The sequence below is a fragment of the Gadus morhua genome, chromosome 21 (assembly GCF_902167405.1).
Source record: "Gadus morhua chromosome 21, gadMor3.0, whole genome shotgun sequence".
Classification (NCBI taxonomy): Eukaryota; Metazoa; Chordata; class Actinopteri; order Gadiformes; family Gadidae; genus Gadus; species Gadus morhua.
In genome coordinates, this window is record NC_044068.1 from 11,332,551 (window position 1) to 11,350,823 (window position 18,273).

The 18,273-nt window shown below is 48.4% G+C and overlaps 1 protein-coding gene across 1 annotated transcript; it reads right to left on the reverse strand.

The window, feature by feature from the left end:
- Positions 1-584: 584 nt before the first annotated feature.
- Positions 585-16,658, reverse strand: LOC115534522 (14-3-3 protein beta/alpha). Its single transcript, XM_030345565.1, has 6 exons — positions 16,368-16,658; positions 15,249-15,730; positions 2,291-2,423; positions 1,956-2,119; positions 1,478-1,573; positions 585-783 (listed from the first exon to the last, which is right to left on the reverse strand). The coding sequence occupies exons 2-6, from the start codon at positions 15,552-15,554 to the stop codon at positions 718-720; spliced, it is 765 nt and encodes a 254-aa protein (XP_030201425.1). The 5' UTR covers positions 15,555-15,730; positions 16,368-16,658; the 3' UTR covers positions 585-717.
- Positions 16,659-18,273: the final 1,615 nt, after the last annotated feature.

Sequence of the window (18,273 nt, forward strand, 5' to 3'; positions counted from 1 at the left end):
CTATCACCTCTTGTTTTTTGATCTTCAAAGGGTCCCCATTTTCTGGACATGCTGAATTTCAAGTGTCTGCGTTCTCTGTAAATGCGCTTGCTGAAAGCAGAGCGTTATTCGCTACCACTGGGGTTTATAAAATGTATGTTGTTGGGGTCCTGTTTGTTCCTATAGTCACAAAGCACGTACACGTGTCAGTTTTATACACAGAACGCAATGTTTTGCCGCTCCACTGTTCATATTCCCATGAAAGCGCACCAAAGTAACCTCAACATACACACCCACACACCAATATATAATTCTCAGTTATGGATTAAGCTATTAATACTACTATTATCTACTGCAAGGGGAAGTGCCGAAATACACGGAAAACTCAGGAATGGCAAACATGACACACTATATATATATATATATATATATATATATATATATATATATATATATATATATATATATATATATATATATATATATATATATATATATATATATATATATATATATATATATATATATATATACACACACTCCCCCCCCCCCCCCCCCCTAAAACGAAAAGAGCCAAGAGTCTTCCAGAATATAAATCTTTTAAATTTGAAGATGCAGAGGCCGGTGTCTACAACTGACATTTGGGACCATTATCATGTCAAGTGGAACAATAAGGAATGAAGAAGTGTAAAAAGATTTTTCTCTTGTAGTTCTCCACGGAGACCGCTAGGGGGTGCTTTAGTTCTCTCCCTCGGCCGGCTCACCCTCTTCTGCCGTGTTGTCAGTGTTGTCAGCCGTCCATAGCTGTAAACAACAAAAACACAGGACGTTATGATATGGGGTATGAAGGCAAGGATAGGGTTAGGATTAGGCTAGCCCTGGTTGCTAAAGCGCCAAAGGTACTGCCCTCAACCCAACCTGCCTCTTCATTATGGCCCAATCCCATTTCTATCCCTTACGCCTTCCCCTTACCCCTTCCCCCTTCAAAACAAGGGGGAGGGGGAAGGGGAAGGGGTAAGGGGTAGAAATGGGATTGGGCCTATGTGTCTCTGTATTGACTGTCCGTCGTTTTGGATAAAAGTGTGCACTAGCTTACTGAATTATTCCATCTTCACAATAAGCACTTGAACACCATTGTTGTATGACATGTATACGTCTCATATCACAGCTATGTTACTGTAGCCTCGTGAGACCATCCTGAACTTTAGAGGTCACGTTCTGCAGAATTTATCAATCAATTGTTGCACTCGAGGGAAGCGCAGTAATCGATGGAGCAAAAAAGACGGTTTATTTCACAATATAAACAATAATTGAAGGGTGAAAAGTTATTTGCATGGTGTTCTTTCAACAATGTTAGGCTGCTCCCATATTTGGAAATCGATAGCTTCCCAGCCGAAGCCAGACACACACTGCGAACGCAAGCGGGAATATCTGGATGTCCTCAGGAGGCTAATGTTACTGGGTGGATAAGCGTCATACGGCAGACAAACAGCCTCACCGTCAGGTTGTCTCGGAGGAGTTGCATGATCAGGGTGCTGTCCTTATAGGTGTCCTCGGCCAGGCTGTCCAGCTCCGTGATGGCATCGTCAAACGCCTCCAGGCACAAAACAACACTCAGTCAACCACATAGAAAACGCTACCATTACTTAGCGTGCAGCTATTTGCTAATACAAGCAACCCCCGTCTACAACTCTTTTCCTAACCATCACGGCCGACTGCATCGCCTTCCCACCTTTGATTTGAGCGACATGTACGTGTCACGGCTCTGCAACCATGGCACTGGCTGATGTTGTAGGCCACCGGTTCAGTCGGTTAGGTGCTGCTGTTACCAGAGCGTGTATAGGCCTTAAGAGACCAACTATGAATGTGCATGTACAGCTGCATGCGTTGGGATTAACGTTCATAGAAACAGTGTTGTGCAACAACTGCCCCTTTATATTTAAACTAGTTGGATCCATGGATTACGTGCCCCTCACCTTTTTGGCCAGGGTGCAGGCCTTGTCTGGGGCGTTGAGGATCTCGTAATAGAAGACGGAGAAGTTGAGGGCCAGGCCCAGCCGGATGGGATGGGTGGACGTCATTTCCTTAGTGCTGATGTCCAACGCACTCTGGTAGGCTGCCTGGGACTGGCTTATCGTCTCTGCAGGGACACATGCACACAGTTACTTGTTTTTGGGAAACCAAGTGTTTTTCTGCCATTGAGTGAAGGACCAAAATAATTTGGCCCCCGTGTGACCTCAAAAATGGTTCAGTCTGTTGGTGTGGCGTCAAAGGTGTATTGGCGGTGGAAGTAGGACTGTATTTCTCTCACCTTGCTTTGCGTCTTCAGACTCGACCTCGGCCAGGTATCTGAAGTAGTCGCCCTTCATCTTCAGGTAGAACACCTGGCTTTCTGCGTTGGCAGAGTCGGCAGTTGGTTTGATGAGATATTTGTCCAGCAGTTCCTGGGAGACACAGAGCATTGAGAACCAGCCTAAAAAAGTGAAGTTTTTAAACCACAACAGAATCGGACGTTGCTAGAAATGGCATAGCCATCCATCGGCTATAAGGGAGTGACATGCTCAATGTCAAAGGTCGGTGGTCGATTTTAAACCGCTCCTGGCTTGTACCTGACAATCTCTTCCCCAATTGGTTCAGGGTATCCATCTTGCCTGTCAATCACATGCTTGCACACAGCATTATCTTAGAACCCTCACAAGTGCGTGAATGCAACACTTCAAAATGGCTGAACAACATCAGGAGGGAGGAAGTGTGCAGGGAGGGAGGGTGTGTTAGAGAGGGAGGGAGAGAGGACACGTAACAGGGAGGGATGGAGGGTGCGTTACAGAGAGGGAGGGAGGACAAGTAACAGGGGGGAGGGCGTGTTACAGGGAGGGAGGGAGGGAGCGTTACAGAGAGGGAGGGAGGGAGCGTTACAGAGAGGGAGGGAGGGAGCGTTGCAGGGAGGGAGGGAGTGAGCGTTACAGAGAGGGAGGGAGCGTTACAGAGAGGGAGGGAGGGAGCGTTACAGAGAGGGAGGGAGGGAGCGTTACAGAGAGGGAGGGAGGGAGCGTTACAGAGAGGGAGGGAGGGAGCGTTACAGAGAGGGAGGGAGGGAGCGTTACAGAGAGGGAGGGAGGGAGCGTTACAGAGAGGGAGGGAAGGAGTGTTACAGCAGCTTCAAGTAGCTTCCAATCTCCCACTCTGACCGGCAGTGGGCATTAATAGAGGCGCTTCAGGAAGTGGGGCCAGAGGGATTGTTCTGCTGCTGCAATGCGAGTGAAATGTGAAAGCAGAGCGGGAAGTTTACAGAGGCAGAGGTGCCGGGGGCAGAGTGTCTTGTGAGGAATGCCAGAGAAGGAAGTGGTGAGGGCCCGTGAAGGTCCTGCAGAGCAGATCCTACCGTGTCCTCGAGGGATCTGTGACCCATCACCAGACACACTAGACACCTAGATATGTCTGTGTAGGCTGTGGCTACTCTCCGGTTGTATTTCTAAAACTAGGCAATAAGGCTGTTACGGCCGTCAGCCGACCGCATTGTCTCCCCTCCCTCTGTATGCGATACCCCTCCTGTTTTTCCCCTAAAGCAGCTCAAGTGGGCGGGTCCTTCCGTCCCCGGAACCAACGAGAGAGCGACGGCGCCGTGGAGGCGTATAAAAGCGTGATCGCGTCTTGCAAGCGGCGGCAGACACCTGTAGAGATTCTAGGCGCGTAGTCGCATTCGTTGAGAGGTTACATTTGTGTTCCCAGATTTGGGCCAGGGTAAGAATACTGTACTGACGTTGTTCATTTGCACTCATTTAGGTTTATCTCTGTTTAGCCACACTAGGTTTAGGGGTGCTGATCATTTGTATTTCCGTTTTCCTTGTGCTAGAGTAGCCAGTTAGGATTTGTTTTAGGACCGTTCTCATTTAGTAATTAGACAGGTAGCTCCGTTTTATTTGAAGGAGTTCTCTTTTGGTTATATTTGTTTCTTTGGTTTGACAGCACCTAGCGGCCCATTTCTGATGATTGTTACTTTCTGTTCCTTTGTTGGGTTACAATAAATACCTTAATTACAATCCAATCCACCGGGTTGTGTGTGTTGCTTCCCTTTTCCCCCCTGATCGAGTAGGGGTCGTAACATATGTGGGGGATCGTCCGGGATCTTTTACCCGTTAAAGGGTTCCCGGGATTGTGTATCTGTTGTATCTCCCTTGGCGTAGTTGGGACGATTATTTGATTGTTGGTTGCGTGTATGGCGACGGGGTTTGATTTGCGTGGGTTTTTGGCCGACCCGTCTTATGAAAGCTTCAGTATTTGTAGGAAGGATGATCTCCTCCAAATCGCAGCCCATTTTAACGTGGGGCATTCCCGGCAGATCCTTAAGAGGGATCTTCAAGGGTTGGTACTTGCCGAGTTGCTGGAACGGGAGCTTGTCATGCTGCCGGTGCCGGCAGGGCCGACTGAGGACAGCCGCGAGAGCGTGCAAGGGGTACTGGCAGGGGAGCCACCAAAAACTCCCGTCACGATGCCCAGGTACGATCCTCTCTCGTCAACGAGCACAAGCTCTATACACGAGGCCAGACTGAAGGTCCGCCTCGCCCGCCTCCGGTTTGAGGCCGAGGAAAGAGCTCAGAACCGAGAGGTTCAGCTCAAGCTGGACATTAAGCGGCTGGAGATAGAGGCAGAGACAGCTGTGCGTATCCGCGAGCTGGAACTGGCGTCTCAGACGAAAAGGGGCGTGGTGGTCGATGCAGAGCCTTCCGCCTCCTTATCAACGGGGTCTGCTCCTACGTTTGATATTAATAAAAATATGGCACTTGTTCCGGTATTTAGAGAGGTGGAGGTCGACTCGTATTTTTCGGCGTTTGAACGCATCGCCTCGGCTCTGCGATGGCCCAGCGAGGTTTGGGCGTTGATGTTGCAGTGCAAAATACAGGGCAAAGCTCAGGATGCTGTTGCTGCGCTCCCGGTAGAGGAAAGCCTAAGTTATGAGCACGTAAAATCAGCCATACTCCGGGCGTACGAACTAGTACCGGAAGCATATCGGCAAAAGTTTCGTGCCTGTAGAAAGACGTCGGATCGGACGTACGTTGAGTTCGCCAGGGAGAAGGGAACTTTGTTTGATAAGTGGTGTTCGTCGTGTAAGGTGGCAGACTACAAATCTCTGCGAGAGATGGTGTTAGTTGAGGAGTTTAAGAGGTGTCTGCCCGATCGTATTGTGGTCTATTTAAATGAACAGAAGGTTTCCTCTCTCTCCTGTGCAGCCGTGCTGGCTGACGAGTACGTGCTCACGCACAAAGCTGCGTTTGGGCCCCAAACTGGCGGCGTTTCTGATGGGAGGAGGAGTTCTGCCTCTGGACAGACAAGTAACAGCGTCCAGAAGGATGACAGAGAGTGTTATTATTGTCACAAAACTGGACACGTTATAGCAAACTGTTTAACTCGTAAAGGCAAGGAAAGTGGGAGAAACACACAGTTTGCTCCTCCTAAAGGAATAGGGTTAATAAAGGCAGAACCAAATTCCCCTCAAACTTTCAGTGACGGCGACACCCTCGAAGAGTGTTTTAAGCCTTTCACTTTTGATGGTTTGGTGTCCCTGGCTTGTGATCCTGCCAACAAGCGTCCAGTGCGTATTCTGCGGGACACAGCTTGTTCGCAGTCAGTAATCCTCTCCTCCGTCCTGCCGTTTTCAGACCAGTCGGCATGTGGATATGGTTCTGTGTTGCGGGGGGTGGAAATGGGGTATATGCTCCGACCCGTCCACCGTGTTTTTGTTCAATCTGAGCTAATCACCGGCTATTTCCCCGTGTCTGTCTGTCCGGAGTTGCCTATTGAGGGTATTAGTTTCCTGATGGGTAACGACATAGCTGGAGGAAAGGTGACTCCTTCGCTGGAGGTGTTAAATGCGCCCCAGCGCATCGAGTCTGAGAAGGTAAATCAGGGAAAAGCCGGTCGGTATTCAGCCTGTGTGATTACTCGTGCACGAGCCCGAAAGAGAACACAGAAGGAAAAGATGCTTGAAAATGAGATATCTTTATGTGATACGGTGCTCATGTCAAGCTTTACAGATGGTGATGAAAAAAAAACTGTGGTTGACACCCGTAATGACAGTGCTGCGGGGCCTGGGGGTTCTGACGCACCGGTCGGTGACCGTCCGTCTCTCCCAGTGAGTCGGTCTCGCCTAAGTGAGGCGCAGAAGGCTGACCTGGCGTTGAAAAAGTGTTTCTCGAAGGTGGTGGGTAACAGCAGCGCAGCAGACGAGCGGATAGCCTATTACATGGAGGAGGATCTCCTAATGCGCAAATGGTCCCCCTCTGTAGCCGCTGATGCCGAGTGGGGCGTGGTATCCCAGGTAGTTGTGCCTGCGGAGTATAGAACGCACGTGTTATCGGTGGCGCACGAAAGTGATTGGTCCGGACATTTGGGGGTCAACAAAACGTACCAGCTACTGTTAAAACATTTCTTTTGGCCCGGGATTAAAGGTGATGTTGTGAAATATTGCCGCAGCTGTCACGTGTGCCAACTCGTTGGTAAACCAAACCAGGTTGTACCACCGGCTCCCCTACATCCAATCCCGGTGGTAGGTGAGGCGTTTGATCGAGTGATAGTGGACTGTGTTGGTCCGTTGCCGAGGACAAAAAGCGGTAACGAATATTTGTTTACGATAATGTGTGCTGCTACCCGGTTTCCCGAGGCCATCCCCATGCGTAAGATTACTGCTAGCTCGGTGGCGAAGGGTCTTACAAAGTTCTTCTCCACATTTGGACTCCCGCGCACGGTTCAAACGGACCAGGGGACTAATTTTCAATCCAAACTATTTAACCAAGTGCTCCAAACATTAAACGTGCAGCACGCTGTTTCTAGTGCGTACCACCCGGAGTCGCAGGGCGCACTAGAACGGTGGCATCAAACTTTAAAGTCGATGCTGCGTAAATATTGCATAGAAAAAGAGAAAAACTGGGATGAGGGAGTCCCGTTCGTATTATTTGCGGCCCGTGAAGCCGTTCAGGAGTCTTTAGGATTCAGTCCTGCCCAGCTTGTCTTCGGTCATACACCGCGTGGCCCGTTGCAAGTTCTGCAAGAGAAGTTCTTGTCCACAGAAACCGCGTCTGGGACGAACGTGCTAGAGTACGTTAGTAAATTTCGTGAGCGCCTGCACGGTGCTAACGCCATTGCCCGGAAGATGTTGGCGGCCTCACAAGGCGCCATGAAACAGAGGTTTGATCGGCGCGCCGTGCAGCGAAATTTTCATAGCGGGGATAAAGTTCTGGCGTTGTTACCGGTTCCCGGCTCGTCGTTGTCTGCCAAATTCTCCGGTCCGTACGAGATCCAAGATCGCCTCAGTGATACTGATTATGTTATCAGTACCCCAGAACGGCGTAAGAAAACGCAAATGTGTCATGTGAATATGCTAAAAGCGTATTTCACCCGTGAACCCGTTGCTCCAGGCACGGCACTAATGGTGACCGCAGCTGCACCTGCCCCTGAGGATAGCTTTGTTCCCCGTTCGGCTGATCCCCAAACTGCTCGCCTATCTAATTCCGAGATGCTGCAGGAGCTGCCGTCTCGCTTAGATCATCTCTCCCCCGTCCAACAACAGAACCTACTTTCATTGGTGGGTAGGTTCCCGGAACTTTTTGGTGATGTTCCGTCCCAGACCTCGGTTTTGTCCCACGATGTCGATGTTAAGAACGCACGGCCTATTAAGCAGCATGCGTACCGGGTCAACTCTGTCAAGCGCGCGCTAATGAAACAAGAAGCAGAGTATTTACTACGACACGGTTTCGCCCGCCCCAGCTCTAGTCCGTGGAGTTCCCCATGTCTGGTCGGCATTAAACCAGATGGTTCCCCGCGCTTTATCACAGACTTCCGCAAGGTGAACGGTGTCACTGTCCCCGACTCCTATCCGTTGCCGCGGATGGAGGATTGTGTTGACAATTTAGGCACCGCCAAATTTGTCAGTAAACTGGACCTGTTAAAAGGATACTGGCAAGTTCCATTAACAGAGAGAGCGTCCAAAATATCCGCATTTGTCACCCCGGATCACTTCCTCGAGTACACGGTCATGGCGTTTGGCATGTGTAATGCGCCTGCTACGTTCCAGCGTTTAGTGAATGTGGTGTTGTCAGGTGTGCCAAACTGCAATGCATACCTGGATGACCTTATTGTGTACACTCGCTCTTGGGGGGAGCATGTACAGGTCCTGGAACAAGTGTTCACCCGGCTCAGGAGCGCCAAGCTCACCCTCAACCTGGCCAAATGTGACTTTGGTGAGGCCACTGTCACTTATCTGGGTCGACGGGTGGGCCAAGGTCAGGTGCGGCCTGTTGAGGCTAAGGTCTCGGCCATCTCGGCGTGTCCCGTTCCTACTAACAGGAAGGCCCTGCGCAGTTTCCTCGGCATGGCTGGTTACTACCGCAGCTTTTGCCGAAACTTTTCATCAGTGGTGCATTCACTAACCAATCTCCTTAGCCCAAAAGTTGAGTACGTCTGGACAGCAGAGTGTAACCACGCATTTGAGAGTGTAAAGTCTCTTCTCACTCACGCCCCTGTGCTGGCTGCCCCTGACTTCACAACACCCTTTAAACTGGAGGTGGATGCCAGTGCGGTGGGTGCGGGAGCCGTCCTTCTGCAGGAGGATGAAGGGGGGGTTGACCATCCAGTGAGTTACTTCTCCAAAAAGTTTGACGTCCATCAGGTCAACTACTCCACCATCGAGAAGGAAACACTTGCCTTGCTGTTAGCTCTCCAACACTTTGAAGTGTACCTCGGGTCTAGCTCGTTACCAATAGTGGTTTATACAGACCATAATCCGCTGGTGTTCCTTATGCGCATGTACAACCAGAACCAGCGCCTCATGCGCTGGGCGCTGGCTATGCAGGATTATAGCCTGGAAATTCGACACAAAAAGGGGAGTGAAAATGTGGTAGCTGATGCCCTTTCCAGGTTATAAAGAAAAAGGAGTAACGTGGTATTATTTATAGTTTAGAAAATGTATTTTGATAGGCGGTGGCCGCCATTTTAAGGGGGGGAATGTTACGGCCGTCAGCCGACCGCATTGTCTCCCCTCCCTCTGTATGCGATACCCCTCCTGTTTTTCCCCTAAAGCAGCTCAAGTGGGCGGGTCCTTCCGTCCCCGGAACCAACGAGAGAGCGACGGCGCCGTGGAGGCGTATAAAAGCGTGATCGCGTCTTGCAAGCGGCGGCAGACACCTGTAGAGATTCTAGGCGCGTAGTCGCATTCGTTGAGAGGTTACATTTGTGTTCCCAGATTTGGGCCAGGGTAAGAATACTGTACTGACGTTGTTCATTTGCACTCATTTAGGTTTATCTCTGTTTAGCCACACTAGGTTTAGGGGTGCTGATCATTTGTATTTCCGTTTTCCTTGTGCTAGAGTAGCCAGTTAGGATTTGTTTTAGGACCGTTCTCATTTAGTAATTAGACAGGTAGCTCCGTTTTATTTGAAGGAGTTCTCTTTTGGTTATATTTGTTTCTTTGGTTTGACAGCACCTAGCGGCCCATTTCTGATGATTGTTACTTTCTGTTCCTTTGTTGGGTTACAATAAATACCTTAATTACAATCCAATCCACCGGGTTGTGTGTGTTGCTTCCCTTTTCCCCCCTGATCGAGTAGGGGTCGTAACAAAGGCCCATTAACCTAACCCAATTTTGATTGAATGCTTTGATTGTCCTGTTCACAGCCTCCAATTGTAAGTTGCTTTGTATAATAAAAGTTAATTAGTTAATTAATGATTCAATGTAAATGCCCCATCTACTATCTAATGCATCATCTACTGGTAGTGGCAATCATCAATGTCATTGTAAAAGAAATCCAAACCGAAAGCAATCAGTTAAGAAAAAGTGTTGTACCCAATAGTATGTGCCATATACTTTAAATAGCCGCACAAAATAGGGCAGCTTCCAAACCGTGTCACTCCTGCACGAATCAAAGCGAACCCAACGCACCACAGCAGAAACGAAAGAGATGCTATTCTTTCTAAAAAGGAAACAAGAGGACTTCCTGTTTGGGTGGTTGGGGTACTCAAAGAGACAACAGAGAGTAACCGTTATCCAATCCCTTCCCTCTTACTGGCCCTTCTAGTGATGGTGGAGGTAGTGGGGAAGCTACCATAAAAACACTTTAGTTATGTAATCTCAGCCTTTCTCCCCACTCACTCACCCAACCCCCCCCCCCTTTTTTCCGCATCAAAACGCACTCTACTAGGCAGACAGATGGCCTGGGGGCAGCTAGAGTGCATACCATCTAGATTCTATGCCATAGATGGACGAGATGGGTGAGCTGGCCTGCTTGTTGTTTCTGGATGCATGCGTGAGTCGAAACACAGGCGGCAGGAAACACTATCAAGGCGTGGCTTAACCCTGATGCCATTTGACGGGGAAGGATATATGTAAGGAATAAACCTTGCCCTGGCTTTCCCGTCATTGGCCTATAATGAACGACCAGGGTGGTGATGCGGGCCCAGGCCAGACTTGGAGTACTTGACTTTCATATACAACGTTTGTTTTCTTATTGACTTAAGCAGCTGAATTGTAACATTCTTCTGAGGCGCCTTGAGCATTTTGTTTGCCACACCTGGTCGCAGGTGCGGCAGTCATTCAGAAATAACCCATAACCTTTAAAGGTTATTGACTAATTAGAGTGAAGTCTTCAACAATGCTGTCTGCTATACAATTTGTAAAAGCACGATAAGCTAACAGACTGCCCAGGAAGTGTTCACAGATGGTGGGTGGGTGGATTGAAGGGTCCAGGGTTCACAGGAAGGGGCTGCATTTGCTTTCACACCCAAAACACACCTGGGGCCAGAAAGCTGGCTGAAGCCGCGTGTACATAAACACCCCCCCACCATCTGCACCCGCGCAACACACACAAACTCATAGCAACCAACACCACAACGCGTCATCACAGCCCTGGAATGTATTTCATGTCATGGTGCTGAAGCAATGGTGGAACGTGAATTGGGGAAGTTCTGTTATAGATTCAGTGCCTACTGTGGCATACCACACCCACCGGTAGTAAATGTCTTATAAAACATTTACTGTTACACAACCTAGTGTAAAGGGAGTCCGTCTGGCTGTGTTGAATCACAAGCGGAACGCTTTCCTGTTAACCTCGGAAAATCTTTTGGGATTTACTGGCAACTGGTTTTGTTCCAACACGACAAACAACACCCATCTGGTGTCCAGGGAATTCAAACAAACACTACTACAGCATTTATGACCCAAACCACCCCCTTCTCCCTCTAGGCGTTGCATTCCAACCCGTAGCTCTGGGTGGTTCCGGCCCCTGACTCCCCCATTATCAGCCCCTGACTCCCCCATTATCAGCCCCTGACTCCCCCATTATCAGCCCCTGACTCCCCCATTATCAGCCCCTGACTCCCCATTATCAGCCCCTGACTCCCCCATTATCAGCCCCTGACTCCCCCATTATCAGCCCCCATTATCAGCCCATGACTCCCCCATTATCAGCCCATGACTCCCCATTATCAGCCCCTGACTCCCCATTATCAGCCCCTGACTCCCCCATTATCAGCCCCTGACTCCCCATTATCAGCCCCTGACTCCCCCATTATCAGCCCATGACTCCCCCATTATCAGCCCATGACTCCCCCATTATCAGCCCATGACTCCCCCATTATCAGCCCATGACTCCCCCATTATCAGCCCATGACTCCCACATTATCAGCACCTGACTCCCCCATTATCAGCCCATGACTCCCCCATTATCAGCCCATGACTCCCCATTATCAGCCCCTGACTCCCCCATTATCGCCCCTGACTCCCCCATTATCAGCCCCTGACTCCCCCATTATCAGCCCATGACTCCCCATTATCAGCCCCTGACTCCCCCATTATCAGCCCCTGACTCCCCCATTATCAGCGCCTGACTCCCCCATTATCAGCGCCTGACTCCCCCATTATCAGCCCCTGACTCCCCCATTATCAGCCCCTGACTCCCCCATTATCAGCGCCTGACTCCTTGACACCCAAAGCATGAAGACCCCCAAACGTACATGAAGCAGAGCTTTACAACACAGCCACGCATAAACATCTCTTCTTCCTTCTCCGCGAGAATAGATAATAGTCAGAACTAATGTACGTCCTGTATTCGGTTTACTTCCCCTGAACTGAATATTGATGCCCATTCTTGTACCATACAAGTACTTTCAGCTCCCAATGGCAGACAGTGATTCCAGAAACTGTGGTTGTAGTGGGCAGTCTCTGAAAGGAAATTATGCTTGTTGGTACTTGGCATGCTTAAAAATTAAATCCTCTTAAATCCAGAGCTTCTGCTGTATAGAAACTTCCACTTAACAAGCAGTTATGTGCGTGTCCATACACGTTCCTCCACATGCATGCCAGCCAACACAATCATAGTTCACTTGGGGCCAGGACTGGCCTAGGCTTGAGCAGCCGTAGAGAAGGCTGGTTTGAAGCAGCATTAGTGGCTCCTGTGGAGGTAGTGTGTAGTGAGGATCTGGGCCAGAACCAACCCAGAACCAATCCAACCAGAAGGACGAGCTGCCTAGGGCCTCTTCCCTGGCAAGCTGCTGCTCGCAATAGGAATTCCTTGGCAAGACAGGTAGTGGTGAGAAAATCATTTGCTGTATTTGCACAGCACCGATCTGTTTTGTGTTCCTCTTTAAAAATGTCCCGTTAAATGACTGCATTCACCAAAAAGGAAACCGCACCCGGTTTCCAATGAGACTGAACTGCGACATAAGCTTTCACATGAACGAGTTGTCATGTGAACCATGCAGGGATTCTGACTAATACATGAATCATCTTCATGGCCATGATTGCCCTTTGAGTTATTAACATTGTTCTGTTGCTTTAAAATTTGACTGTAGACTCGGGTATAACTCAAATTTGATTTCAGGGAGGAGAAATGGCAAATATTGCCAGTAAACTTCTTTTATATTTTTGTGAAGTGAAGCTTTATTATAGGTTGTTTAACCTTGCCTCCAATGGATGAGGGGAGTATCTCTTGATAAGAATACAGGAAACTGACTAATCTAGCTGCGAGATGTTCCTGTTTGTTGGTGAACTGCACATATTCAAGTGGCCATCTCAATCTCTTTCGTTCTCCTTTGCGGCACCGATGGTGGAAAAAAAATCTACCTTGCTACACACAAGTAACTTGTAGAGCAAGTCTGTGGTGGAAGCTGAGCCATGCCCCTATCTGGCGGAACGATCACTGCTGGGTGATGCGAAACACGTCCCTAATTGTGCATCGCTTTTGATTCGTATGCATGGCGAAAATGGCACCAGTGACGCCCAGTTCGTAAATTGCATAATACTGCAATTCCAAGGGCTTTCTCCAGACCTCAAAAGAGGACCTCAAACTGGTTTCAACCTTGACTGACAGCTTAACCGGTTCTCTCAAATGGCTTTGTAAGGCCCGCCCACCTGGCTGGCTACCCACTCTCTCCTTCACCTTTCCCGGCAGGAGGATTTAAAGCAAGAAGAAAAAAACTAACTGAATTTATGAACATGTATCCCATACATTTACATAACCCCCCGCACACCTAGATAAGGGAGAGGGAGCAACCAACTGTTAGTCAGAGCAGGTTCTCTCTCCTCAACCCCACCCCACCCCCCAATTCTTCAACAAAAGAGCAGGCAGAAAGCACATATCACACACTGCCTCCAGCTCCTCTTTACCAGGGGACTTTCCAGCTGGATCCTGGCCCCTTGCCCCCCCCACCCCACCCCCCCAAACAACACCACTGCTACTGTGGTGGGCTCCGGCAACATCCACGTGCACATCACGCTCCGCAACAGCCAGCACCAGGCTGGCCTCCAGCTTCGCTGTGCGCAAAGTACACCGTCTATTTTTAAAAGAATCACAGCCATATTCTCTTCAAATGCCTTCCCGACCGGCGACTTTGATATTCAATAGCACAGAGGCTCTGTGAAGACACTTCCGTTACCACTGCTCAGAAACCAGTGGTAAGTCTTTTACTGGGGCCGCTAAATCATCTTATGGGGAACAACAGTAAGCCGATTTCAATAGTGTTCCTGTAACGAAATACGCAAAACAAATAATGCATTCTAACGGTAAATCTTGGATCAGACAACGATGTCACTGCAACCTCTATTCATTTCCTTGTATAAAAAAAAAGGGTTGATTTCTCCTGCCGCAGCTATGTAAAAATAGATTTTAAAGTATGCCTCCACACACACACTGCCAAATAATGGAAATGGTGTTAGAGAGCAGAGATAATTAATCCACGTGGCTTGAAGCCAGCCAGCCTCCCAACCGCCCCATGGCCCAGTTCTTCTGCTGCTCTGCCTTATTTAACCTAGAAAACCTCCCTCTCTGCTGCCACTACACTACAACCAGATTTCACCACCAATCCATGTACTCGTTATACCAGCGCAATTACACAAACGCTTTCATTTCAAACCGCCAGATCCTTAACAGTTGGCCCTTGCTGGGCTATTCCTTTACCTACTAACCTTTGGTGAGATTTTTGTTGCCTTCATTTCCGGGGTACAGTCAGAAAAGGTTTTTGTCCCACAAGGGGCAAGGCTAGTGCCTAGTGCTAGCCACTACACCAAGAACCCTTGTACAAAGAGGCTAAATGGAAACGCCAAAACCAAACAGCAAGCAACAAGGCTAACAACCCTGATCATCCCTGAGGAAACCCTGCCACCAGCCACCATTTTCCATCTGGCCAGGTACCACAATTTTGCCGATGGTTGGCTACCGTTCAGAACTCCCATGGACCACAGCCACGAAAACCACCTGGAAGGATTTTGAGTATCAAACCAAGCTTGTGAAAGACCTAGTCTCTCGCATGCCCATGAATGTAGATGTAGAAAGGGCTTCGAAGCTAGTGAACAACCTCTAGCACGGCCATTAAGGTGCAAATAGAAAAGGTTTTGATTTGAAATTATTGCGAGTTGCAATATATCCTACTATTTTGCAACTACATCCTGCTGTGGTGGGTTCTACCACAGGACTGGTCTTGCAACTGTCACAGGCTGTAGTGGAAATTAAGAGGGAGAATTTGGCTCAATCCACCCACCTCAAAGCACTAGCCCTGTGCAAACCCAGTTGGTGAATAATAAGCACTTGTGTGTCAAGGAGTTACATGATGGGAGTATAGGGCCCCGGAGTGGCTAAATCTGTACCCTCCTCTGCGAATACAGTGGGGACCAATGTCTCAAATTATAATAATGATATAACAATTGTAAATAAATGAAATACAGATGATAGAAGTTGGCCAGTAGTTTCTTAATGACCTATATAATAAAAAATATTAAATTTACTCACCAGCACAATGTTGGAGGTTTTGCGTAGCTCCGCCTCGATCTTCAACCGGTATGCCGCGACCAACTCCTTCTCGCTAACCTCGGTCTTCGCCTCGATGGCGTGGACGATCCGCCACGCTGACCTCTTCGCGCCCACCACGTTCTTGTAGGCGACCGAGAGCAGGTTGCGCTCGTCGCAGGTGAGCTCCTCGCCTTTCTCTGTCACGTACTTCATTGCCGCGGCCATGTCATCATACCGCTCGGCCTGCTCGGCCATCCTGGCCTTCATCATCATATCCGCTTTATCGACCACGGGTGCGTTATCCATGATGGGTGTGGGTGTGTGTGTGTGTGTGTGGGTGTGTGTGTGTGCAAGCTCTTGGTCGCTTGGCTTGGTTTGGTCCCTGAGACTCAGGCTTTACGTGGGGCCACTGGAGGAGGAGGGAGGTGTGATTGTAAGTGACAGGGTGCGTGACAGTGTGTGCGTGAGCTCTCCGCTTTGATCTGGTAACACAGGGAAAAGAAATCTTAAAATCAGTATTGAAGTAGGCCTACCGTGGCTTACTTTGCAACCACACCTAACGCGCTGTCGATGGATTAAAGACATCACTAGCAGGATGATCTCGACGAACAACACTGGAGCCGGTCCAAATGACAAGTTGAGGAACGATAACGTTAGGCTTATTTATAGTATAGCTTTACAATCTCGATGGGCGCTTCGAAGACATCACGTTTATCAAGCCCTAGTTAATCTGAACGTTTTCTGGTTAATGGGAAATAAAAAGAGAGTTAGCACTACGGCACTATGAGTGTGTATTGATCGAGAAAGCAGTGTCGCGTCATCGCCGCCGTAGGCAAGTTTCGGTCATCCGACTAGTCGGTAGCAGTCAACTCTGAACACGTAATGAATAACCCGACCCTTTGGTTAAAACGGCATCGTTCTCGGTCGCTTAAAGACACATTAGGTGCTAGCGTTACCTAACGTAGCTCATTCAACCACTGGTAACGGATGTAGAATGCAGATGTGATGGGATCTGGCATCACACTTGAAATCAAATGCTTTGCTAGTCTATAACCAAATAGATATCTTAATCGATTAAATATTCTTTCTGAAGAAATGTCGACAGTGGTATGGACAAACCTTTGATGCGGATCCCAAGCTGCAGCTCCGTGTGAATGTTCTTACAACTCGTAGAGATGAAAAAATGTACGACGCCTACCGAACGTAACAAGGAAGGCGGAGAAAACGCAGGGTTTAACCAATAGGAGACGAGAGGGAGACAGAGCGAGAGAGAGAGAGCGAGAGAGAGAGCGAGAGAGCGAGAGAGCGAGAGAGAGAGAGAGATTTTAAGGTTCAGGTGTTTCCAGAAGACGTCACCATGCAAACTCACACACAAACACAGCCACACACACCCACACACACCACACCACACACAATGTAGCGTAGTGTAAGCAATGACAGTTGTTACTATTCAGCTCCTGAGATCAGTGCAATGAATTGCAGGCATAGGCCTACTAAGAAGCATCATGTAAGCTCAACCCTAAAATATACTATATCACGCTTTCACTAGAAGGCATGTCCTAACCTTTAACTCAGGATTCAGGGAAAATACAAGGAAACTAGGACACACACACACAGACACAGACACACACACACACACACACACACACACACACACACACACACACACACACACACACACACACACACACACACACACACACACATCATGCTCGTGTCATGGGATTTTGCACTGTCCTCTCAGATTTGAGTTGGTGCTGGTCTAACTCATTCATTTGATTATGAAAGAGGATATGAGCGTTCACATACAATGCTGGTATGTTATCTAGGTCATACTCAAACGCACTGTATGCATTGCTTGAACGCGTAACCAGGAAACATACCATCATAGACTGCTAATCTGGATTGCAAATTGTTCTAGATAATATTGACAACTAATTTCCGAATCTTCCAACTGTCTAACAAGTTAACAAAATTATTATTATGGGATGGAAGTCTCTCTCTCTCTCTCTCTCTCTCTCTCTCTCTCTCTCTCTCTCTCTCTCTCTCTCTCTCTCTCTCCCTTCTTTGTGGGGGCCGTTCTCCTGTGTTGTTGAAGTCCAGGTATGCGGGCGATTCTTGCACCTCACAATTTCTAACGGCCACACACGCCGACGATACAGCCTCTTCTAACAGACGTGTCACATTTACTACAGAGACGAGACAATGCGCCTGAGAAAAACACAGGCCGGGCAACGCTTATTGTAGGCCTAGCGTGCTCAGCTTGGAAGAAAACAAACAGTTGCATAAACATAATCAATTCATGTCTCCATCGTTTGAATAATGATGAATGTAATTACATACATTTAATTATATAGGATTTCACAACTGGTGGCGGAAGTTTTAAATTCACCTTGTTGGACAAAAAGTGAGTGTGTTTGTTTGTTTGAAGCCAAATCACCATTGATGGTAGGTTGACACCCCATAATACTCTTTCAACAGCCCTATATACTATATTTGCGTGTGGTTGCATGCATATCTAAGTAAGTGCATAAGTGTGTGTTTGCATGCATGTGTGCATGTATGTGTGTGTGTGTGTGTGTGTGTGTGTGTGTGTGTGTGTGTGTGTGTGTATAATATAATAATATAATATAATATTAATTTTGCATTCAGTTCCGCCACCCAGCTAGCATTTAGAACCAAGATGGAATCACGATGGCCTCTAGGTGAATAAGGTCCATTCCAAGATTGTTCAAAACATTCCCAGTACCAGACACAAACCACACAAACCAAATTTAGACCATGTGATGCCATGACCTCCCATTGAGGTGCCTCTGGTGGAGCTGGTTGCCACGGAGACGAGTTCTTACCACAAGTCACTGAAGTGCGCCGTGGCAGGGTGAGCACTTGATTAGCCGCTTACCCCAAGGCTGTCTGTTTGGTGTGAAGAGAGAGAGAGAGAGAGAGAGAGAGAGAGAGAGAGAGAGAGAGAGAGAGAGAGAGAGAGAGAGAGAGAGAGAGAGAGAGAGAGAGAGAGAGAGAGAGA

Excerpts from the sequence above, each read along its gene's own strand:
- LOC115534522 (XM_030345565.1), bottom strand. The coding sequence starts at position 15,554 with ATGGATAACGCACCCGTGGTCGATAAAGCGGATATGATGATGAAGGCC. Across the intron at positions 2,424-15,248 it reads AAACCTCCAACATTGTGCTG|GAACTGCTGGACAAATATCT; the intron begins GTGAGTAAATTT and ends TGTGTCTCCCAG. Across the intron at positions 784-1,477 it reads TCCTCCGAGACAACCTGACG|CTATGGACGGCTGACAACAC; the intron begins GTGAGGCTGTTT and ends TGTTGTTTACAG.